General features: G+C 39.8%; 2 protein-coding genes across 2 annotated transcripts; both read left to right on the top strand.

Annotated features, from left to right (window-relative positions):
* Nucleotides 1-1,372: 1,372 nt before the first annotated feature.
* On the top strand, nt 1,373-2,994 carry LOC149117736 (uncharacterized). Its single transcript, XM_089285173.1, has one exon. It carries the CDS (start codon nt 1,373-1,375, stop codon nt 2,825-2,827), a length of 1,455 nt encoding a protein of 484 aa, XP_089141299.1. The 3' UTR covers nt 2,828-2,994.
* LOC149117735 (tetratricopeptide repeat protein 28-like) lies at nt 2,912-6,552 on the top strand. The gene is made up of 2 exons (XM_089285162.1): nt 2,912-4,974; nt 5,327-6,552. Exon 1 carries the CDS (start codon nt 2,912-2,914, stop codon nt 4,970-4,972), a length of 2,061 nt encoding a protein of 686 aa, XP_089141288.1. The 3' UTR covers nt 4,973-4,974; nt 5,327-6,552.
* Nucleotides 6,553-9,575: the final 3,023 nt, after the last annotated feature.

Raw genomic sequence — 9,575 nt, 5'->3', positions numbered from 1 at the left:
TCCGGTGTTTTACTTTCCAAAGCGAACAGTGTAGAACAAACCAGACAGTAAAGCTCACTCCATGTTAACAATACAAACTGGTCTTCAGGCTTTCATTTCAACATTGTTGTGGTGAGTACAACTTGTCTTGAGTTGTATCCTTTAATTAACAATCTTTACGAGTTGAACTAAAGGGGAAAATCTTGTTTGGCCAAGGTATAAATACTTCAAAGTAGCTCTTGTAATCAGTTACACGCGAAATGTCTCCATGTAGTTCAGGAAAAATCTCATGGCAATATAACAGTAACTGAGAAAAACGTTTTCGGCAAATGGGAGACTGGCAATAGGTTTCTAGCCTTTTATACGCTAAAGAGAAAATATCAGTATTTGCGGAAACCACAATCGAGGACAAAAGTCTTGCGACAAATTTGCACTTTTGGCGCTTTTGCGCACACGCCAGACGCGAATATAACTTCACCTGCCTAACCTCGCCCCCCCCCCCCCCCCCCCCCGCCACCGCCATACAATGTTTAAGACTACCACCGGCAATTTCTTCTGATTTTCAACATTGTGTGGGGTGGGGAGGCGGAACAGTAACGCGTTTTTTTAAAGGAAAGCAGCGCTTTTTTCAAACTTCAGTAGTAAAACACACAATTCGTGAAATTGAATAAGTGTAGCAAGGATTTTTGTCCACAATTATAGACGAATTTGTTTGTCTATCTTTGTTTTGGATTGATTTAAGCATTATAGATAAAGAAAACAAATTAAGACGAAAATAATTCCATTTGTCGTTCACCGTAAACGTCATTCTTCAACTCTCCGTTTGACTAACTTATTCACGTGTGGACTTGAATGATAACTCCAGCTTTTACCGAGGTTGAATTTACTTATGAAAAGTTTTATATAGCCAAAGTTGATTTGTACATTCCAACATTTTCTGGTTTGAGCGAATCGGAAATGTCAGGTACAAAATAGAGAAAATGAACTTGTACACCCGAAATGATTTCGGTCTTGTTACAGCAAGCACTCTTTCACCATTTATTCCTTTAGTCCATCGGACTTAAAAGTATAATGCACAGACTTAGAATGCTAATTTGCTAAAACTTGGTTTTTTCGAGTCCCTACTCTTCTTCGTAATTACACAAAGTTCATTACGTATTACGGCAAAATTCTACAATCAGCCTTATTTGGTTATTTTTCAGTTACAAGACTCACTGAGGAAAGCGTCATGAATTACGTAGAAGAAATTATACAAGCCATCTGTATAGCCTTGCTTATCGCTAATTTCCTTCTCAACACCGGTCGTGCTCTAAAAGCCATCGAGTTATAGCAGGAAAGCTTAGTTTTGCTCAGTAATAAAGTGCTGAGCGTAGAAAAGCCATTACGGCAAATAATGTACATTAGAATCTATCGTAGCATGTTTGAGGCGTACCGCTGTGTCAGCGATCACACAAATGCAATAGCGTACGGCAGGGAACTTCTCACCATTTACCGCGACTGTGGTGATGTAGTCCAAGAAGGTGCGCTTAGCATAGTTCTGGCTCAGATATATGAGAGTCAAAGTATGTATGCTGAGGCAAAAGAACTTTATGAGAGAGCAATCCCTCTTGTGCAAAAAATAGCTACCAGAAGAGGAGAAGAAATCGCTTTTAGAGGCCTAGGAATTGTGTTTCAATCTTTCGGTGAATACGTCAAGGCTAAAAAATATCATAAAAAAGCACTTGCGATCTGCACGGAAATTGGTGAAAGAGCAGGAGAAGGAGCATGTTATGGAAACCTAGGAAATGTGTTTTCTTCTCTCGGTGAATATGTTAAGGCTAAAGAATATTATGAAAAAGCACTTGCGATCAGCATGGAAATTGGTGACAGAAAAGGAGAAGGAGGATGCTATGGAAACCTAGGAAATGTGTTTCATTCTCTCGGTCAATATGTCAAGGCTAAAGAATATTATAAAAAAGCACTTGCGATCAGCATAGAAATTGGTGACAGAAAAGGAGAAGGAACATGGTATGGAAACCTAGGAAATGTGTTTCATTCTCTCGGTCAATATGTCAAGGCTAAAGAATATTATGAAAAAGCACTTGCGATCAGCATGGAAATTGGTGACAGAAAAGGAGAAGGAACATGGTATGGAAACCTAGGAAATGTGTTTCATTCTCTCGGTCAATATGTCAAGGCTAAAGAATATTATAAAAAAGCACTTGCGATCAGCATGGAAATTGGTGACAGAAAAGGAGAAGGAACATGGTATGGAAACCTAGGAAATGTGTTTCATTCTCTCGGTCAATATGTCAAGGCTAAAGAATATTATGAAAAAGCACTTGCGATCAGCATGGAAATTGGTGACAGACAAAGAGAAGGAAGATGGTATGGACACCTAGGAAATGTGTTTCGTTCTCTCGGTCAATATGTCAAGGCTAAAGAATATTATGAAACAGCACTTGCGATCAGCATGGAAATTGGTGACAGACAAGGAGAAGGAGGATGGTGTGGAAACCTAGGAAATGTGTTTAGTTCTCTCGGTCAATATGTCAAGGCTAAAGAATATTATGAAAAAGCACTTGCGATCAGCATGGAAATTGGTGACAGACAAAGAGAAGGAGGATGGTATGGACACCTAGGAAATGTGTTTCGTTCTCTCGGTCAATATGTCAAGGCTAAAGAATATTATGAAAAAGCACTTGCGATCAGCATGGAAATTGGTGACAGAAAAGGAGAAGGAGGATGGTATGGAAACCTAGGAAATGTGTTTAGTTCTCTCGGTGAATATGTCAAGGCAAAAGAATATTATAAAAAAGCGCTTGCGATCAGCATGGAAATTGGTGACAGAAACGGAGAAGGAACATGATATGGAAACCTAGGAAATGTGTTTCATTCTCTCGGTGAATATGTCAAGGCTAAAGAATATTATGAAAAAGCACTTGCGATCAGCATGGAAATTGGTGACAGAGAAGGAGAAGGAGGATGGTATGGAAACCTAGGAACTGTGTTTAGTTCTCTCGGTGAATATGTCAAGGCTAAAGAATATTATGAAAAAGCACTTGCGATCAGCATGGAAATTGGTCACAGAGCGACAGAAGGAAGATTGTATAGAAACCTAGGAGGCGTGTATTGTCGTCTCGGTAAATATGCCAAGGCTAAAGAATATAATGACAAAGGACTTGCGATCAGTATGAAAAGTGGCAATAAGCGGGCAGAAGCAAAGTGTTACGTACAAGAAGGCCATTTTCATAAATCCCTTGGCGATAAAAATAAAGCTAAAGCCTGCTATGAGAAAGGACTTGCGATTGCAGTTGAAATTCGTGACAGAGCATTAGAAGCAAGAAGTTACCTCAGCCTTGGGCAACTGCTTCAATCTCGCGGCGATCATGACGTGGCTGAAGAATATCTTGAGAAGGCACTGTCAATAAGTGAAAACATTGGAAACGTTGAAACTGAGTTTTCTTGCTATTGCGGTCTTACATTGACGAAGTTAGCACGAAACAACTTTCAGGAAGCTTTTTCTCTTTTGTTTCGAAGTATTGAAAAATCCGAAACAATGCGAGGTTTTCTTCAAGACAGCGATCAGTTAAAAATATCCTTTGCAGACGTGCATGTTTTTCCTTACCTGCAGCTAAGTAATTTGTTTTGTAGTGCTGGAAATGTTAAGGCTGCTCTTTATGTTGCAGAGCTTGGACGAGCTAGAGCCTTAGCAGACTTGATGGCAACTCAGTACTCTGTTGAAAATCCCATATCAGCTGACCCGCAATCATGGACTGTTGTTGAAAATGTCATGAAGAAAGAAAGTAACTCTACTTGTCTATACATTTCTTATTTTGATCAAACAGTGTTTTTGTGGATTCTCAAGACAAGCGGAGTCATTCAGTTCCGAGATCTTCATGTGGATAAAAAGACTCTTTACACAAGATTAGCAAAGGTTGCTGAAAATTTGGATGAATTTTTTGCTATCATGGCTGAAAGCTTCCGAGACTTTGGTATTCTACCCGAGGACGTCTGCGAATATCGATCCTTGAATGGCAATGACATTGAAACAAATCCTGAATCTTGTCAGGAAGAGAGTTCCGCAACTTTGCGACAAGGTAAGCCTGGGAATATGGATGATCTCGAACCGAGTCTAGCATTGTTCTACGAACTGCTCGTCAATCCTGGGTCCGACTTACTTGACGAGCCCGAAATCATCATTGTTCCTGATCGCAACCTGTACCGTGTTCCATTTCCAGCTTTACTCAATGAAAGGGGGAAATATTTATCGGAGCGTTTCAGAATCCGCGTGGTTCCTTCTTTGACGACTCTGAAGCTCATCCAGGACAGTCCTGCAGACTGTCACTGTCAGACTGGTGCTCTGGTAGTGGGTGATCCTGATGTTGGTGTGGTGATTTACAGGGAAGAAGTCAATAAAAAGTTCGTACCATTGCCTGGAGCAAGAAGGGAAGCAGAGATGATCGCACGACGGCTGGGCGTTTGGCCTTTGTTAGGACAGGACGCAACAAAGAAAGCGGTACTTGAGAAGCTGAATTCAGTGAGTCTGATACATATCGCTGCACATGGTAATGCTGAAAGAGGAGAAATTGCTCTTGCCCCTCTAGATCCGGTCCATCCAGGATCTACTACACCAACCGGAATTCCACAAGAAGACGACTACCTTCTGAAAATGTCCGACATTTTAAAAGTTCAAGTGCGAGCTAAACTGGTGGTGCTAAGCTGTTGTCACAGTGGCCGTGGACAAATTAGAGCCGAGGGAGTTGTTGGAATTGCTCGCGCGTTTCTAGGAGCCGGTGCACGGTCAGTGTTGGTGGCACTGTGGGCTCGAGACGACAGTGCAACAAAGAAGTTGATGAGTCGTTTTTACGAGCACCTTGTTGATGGAGAAAGTGCCAGTAAATCTCTTCATGCGGCGATGAAGTGGATGAGAGACCACGGCTTTACCAAGGTTTCAAGGTGGGCACCGTTTATGCTGATTGGAGATGACGTGACATTTGCGTTTGAAAAATAAAGGTATGTTTTTAATAGCAAAGAAAAGATTTCGTAAATTTGGTTCGTTGGTTACCTCTTTAACGTAAAGAAAAATTGAAACTCCCAACTTTTCTTCTTTCGTGTTTACAAGGAGAAAATCTAGCTGTGCTGTACACAAAGGAGCTACAGAAGTGTATGAATATATTGTCATTTCAATTTATTGAGAAAATCTTTTTTTTAACAAAGGACTTTCTTGTGCAGCGATGAAATCCCTTATTCCTGTCATCTCTCGACCGTAAATTTGGTACTTATGCTTAACAGTAAAGTGTTCGCGTACCATTGCCTGGTTAGGATACTTTAGATGTCTTTAAATTACTTTTTTTTGGTGTTATAGGAAGCAAAGAACTCGCCGATGGAATACTCCATAGAAATAAGAGAACAAGAAATGAACCAAGAAAGACCAGGAACTTCTGCAAGGACAGTGTAAAACAGAAAAGACAATGCTGCATTGATTTTCTTTTATGGCCATTGTCTGTTACAAGCAAAATTGCTTTTTTCCTCAAGAGTAGGAGAGAAAAGAACCCCTTTTTGTTGGCGTGGTTGCAAACTAATATTTTAAATGTTGTTGTCGAAAATAATCAGACATGTCTCTTAAGAAGGCAAGCTTCTGTCAAGCGACTTTGTTACCTAAAATTGATGCAAAGTTTCTTCTATGGGGAGGAGGGAGGGGTGCTCATGGGGAAGGGGTGGGGATGTTCTTTGCTGTCTCTTTTAGGATTGTCAATAGTTGATTTTTTTCAGCACTTAAGCCAGTTATCTCTGTCATCACTAAATCTTTTTGGGGAGTTGTAATAATTTCATCTTACTGTGTAAGCGGTTTAAATCGACTAGGAATGGGATTGCTAAAACCTCTTCACAGACGAAAGCGTTCGTTGACGTCGTCATGAAAGTCATTATAGTTGTTATTTCCCGGTTTTAGAAGTGATATTTTTTAGGGATAAATTAAAACATGAGCCACACCCGGGGTGTTTTCGACAAGCGTCCACGCCCCTTTCACGTGTTAATCTCCTCTAACGAGCCAAGCGATTGTCTTGTTTGTTGAGAGGATTGAGAAATTTTCTTGTTGTTCAAAATGATTAATAATAACAATTTACACTTTATTAGGCGCAGACTTTCATATAATGTTCAGTTGCGCGTGAAAACTACATAGAAATTGTGATTCATTAAAAAATGTAACTGCGTAAGATAAAATGACATTAAAATAAATCATTGGATAAGGGACGAAAATTAAAAAACAAATTAAGCAAAAAGCTCATTTAAGCAAGAAAGTGTTAATGAGAGTTTTCAAGGTGTCAGTTGCGCAGACATTGCTAGCGTCAGTTTGACTGTACATATGATTATTGATTTTACTTTTTAGCATAACGTGTAATTATTTTTGATTGTATATTTAATGACCCTGACTTATATCTTTTTTTAAAATCTTAACTCATATATTATAAAATGCACTTTTAATTTTAATTTTTGTGGAATACCTGTGTATCATTTTATCTCTCATGGGATGTCACACGTCACATATAGCTAAGAGTATTACACAATAAATTTCTATTGCATTACATTGCATTGTGTTGTGTTATTTTGTAGTTCGTCACAGCAAGATTCAAAACATATAAAGTATGGTCGTTTTTCTCGGCATGTAGTCACTTGAGATTTAGATTGCGATGTTACGCCTGTTTATTGAGAGTCTTCATCGACTGATTGCACATTACACACTGATTACCTTTTTCCTTAAGGCGTCTGTTTTCGGACCGTGTTGTTGTTGTGTTTCTTGACCGTGGGTATCCATTCTTTCAGAATCTCAATGTCAGGGTGAAATCTTCTGTAAATAACCTCTTTGAACGGGTATGTGTAACACTGCGTATCTCCATCAGTGAACATTGGTACTTCGATCTTCAAAGTAGATGATGCGGCCAGCCTCGTAGGCGTGCTCTGAAATGTACAAGGCCTGGGTACGGGCGAGTCTAATATACTGGTTGTGCCCCTTTATCCTACCCTGCATCGATTTCCCATTTCACCGCTATAAACTTTATCGCATTCACAAGGAATGTAATCTTAGAGAAGCCTCGTAGTCAGGCTACACGGAATACAGTAAGCTACTGAATATTAGCTGGTCGGGTCAACAGCTTACTTCGGTGGCACCACGTTTGATATAAGTGTGGTGTCGAGCTTGAAAACTGCACGCACGCTTGTTGTAGGCAGTGATGAAATTTTCCCAGGAAATTTCGATTCAATTGTTTCCCATTTCGAGACTTTTTTGATTGAAATTTTTGATTGAATGAAAAATTCAGTGAGTGTTAAATCTTGTTCAGTGGCCTTTCTCTTCGTGCGTGGTTACAAAGCATTTTGTTCGTGACCTGCGGCGTGTCGTGTAAAGACAGGCGCAGCATTGTTTATGACTGACTCTACTGCGCAGCCCGCCTTCCTTCAGGTCATTGTTTTAGCTTTATAAAACGTGTATGAAGTGTAGAACCAGGTCACGGTCATTTACATTTAAATCTGATACCGTGACAATTGTTAATCTATGTCGGATGAATGTAACGTAACATTGTTGAAGCGCTAAGAGATTGGTACATAGGTTGATTTTTAACGCAACAGGAATTTGAATACGGCGGCTCGTCGCGCAGTACGAACGGCAGTCAAACTGATCTTAGCTGTCCTTCCAAAACGACACGGCTAACAAAAATAAAAACAATCCTAAAGTTGCTTTGGCCTCTTCTAATAATTAACTTGAGAATGCTCGGTTTATTTTGACGCCCTTATCATTATAGGCGCGTTTATGGCAGGGGCTCTCTTGTCTCAATCGCACGTGATAAGGCCATGATCTTTTTTATTAGTACTAAGAATTGGGACCTCTGGGAGAAATCGGAAGGTAAGAGAGACGAGACAGCATTATTTACAAAGGTTGCTCGGTCTACGCATTTTCGGAAACTATCCGTGAACTTGGACGCATGCGCACAGTCAAACCGTAACCAGTATTTTGTAGAGACGTGATTGGTTAGTGTCAAGCCTGAAAAAACAAAAACAACAACAAAAACAAACGTATGCAGCACCAAGTGCCACGCCCATTCCCTGGCCTTTTTCTGTCTATTCCGTTAACTAGTACTTCCTAATCGGAAAACCATAAGAAACTTTATTGATCAGGAGTTTAAATGAAGAAATATTACATTTGACCTCTCTCTATTCAAGATTGATATTGCCGCAATTGAATATTTCGTGAGAGAACGACTAAGAAAAACTAATTAACAAATCCATCGCTTTAAACACTGACGCTGATTAGAGAAAAACTGCACTCGTTCCTCTCTGTCGTCATCATTTAAGGCAGCGCTGGATCTAGGGGAGGAACCCGGGGGACACGTCCACCCCTCCCCCCTTATTTTGGGTAAAAAAAAAAAACAGAAAAATTCGCAAAGGGAAGAAAACCGGCAGGGCAAGCAAAAAAAGCGGGCTTCCCTTAGCCCCCCTTAGCTCAAGGTCTGGATCCGCCACTGTAAGGGTTGTTTTTGCAGTTTGCTTCGTAGCAACCTTTTGTGTTGGGCAAAAGGAAATAACTAATAAAACGCGCCAATTGTTTTGATTGCATTTAAAGTTTGATCTTAAGGGCATGTAATAGTTTTTTCTTCTCTCTTCGTAGTCTTTATTTCATGTTTGCAGAGTAGAAACGTACTTTTGACAGGCAAAATGTAGGTCAAGTTAGTCGGGTCGAATGCTACCCTGCAAGCAGTCTCCTTCGATCTTCCTAGGAAGATCGAAGGAGACTGCTCGCATGCTCGAATGCTGGTTCGGTATAATTAAATTAACCGTAGTCCACAAACTAGAGAGAAGTTTAGCTGCCTTGTGCTTAATTCAAGAAGGCTTTATTTATTTGTGCTATACAGGAGAACAATATTTAACCCTCTTGTTGCTATGGAATATGCTATGGAATCATTTCTAGATTATTGATTGATTGTTGTTTTGATTGCAGTTAAAGTTTCAGCAAATATATTTTTTTTCTTTTCTTTTCGTGTTTTTTTTTTCCATGTTTGCAAAGTAGAAACGTACCTCTGACGGGCAAAATGTAGGTTAAGTTAGCTGAGTAAATAAATTAACTGTAGTCAACAAACCCTACAGAGAAGTCTAGCTGCTCCGTGCTTCAAGAATGCTTTATTCATTTGTGCCGATACAGGAGAACAATATTTAATCGTCTTGTTGCTATGGAATAATTTCTAGATTAACGAAGTTCATTATTAGCTTTAACGAACCTCTTAAACTCGTTTTAAGTCTACAATTTAGCTTGTTTATGAATTAACCCATTTAATTCGTTTTTATATGTAATAGATGCGATACGTACCCAAGTCTCTCATACCATCAGCAAACTCTTCGTAAGAAAGTTTCCCACTGTTGTCTGAATCGAATCGTCGAAAAAGATCAAGTATTCGCTCGTAGTTTACCTCATCCAGTGTACCATACGCTCTTGGAAGTCGTGAAAAATCTTCTTGGGGGAGACCAGACTGCTAACTTGCGATCGACGATTTCTCTGTTTGAAGATCAGGCAAGAGGAAGGCGTTTAAACGATGAAATATTTGTTGTCTCAGAGTAATCGACTGATG

Source organism: Orbicella faveolata, unplaced genomic scaffold (genome assembly GCF_042242905.1).
Source record: "Orbicella faveolata isolate gen_17 unplaced genomic scaffold, um_ofav_v1 contig_1, whole genome shotgun sequence".
Classification (NCBI taxonomy): Eukaryota; Metazoa; Cnidaria; class Anthozoa; order Scleractinia; family Merulinidae; genus Orbicella; species Orbicella faveolata.
Note: the sequence above shows the minus strand (reverse complement) of the source record. Positions and strands in the feature narration are given on the sequence as shown.

Coding starts and splice junctions, on each gene's coding strand:
- LOC149117735 (XM_089285162.1), top strand. CDS start 2,912: ATGGAAATTGGTGACAGAGAAGGAGAAGGAGGATGGTATGGAAACCTA.
- LOC149117736 (XM_089285173.1), top strand. CDS start 1,373: ATGTACATTAGAATCTATCGTAGCATGTTTGAGGCGTACCGCTGTGTC.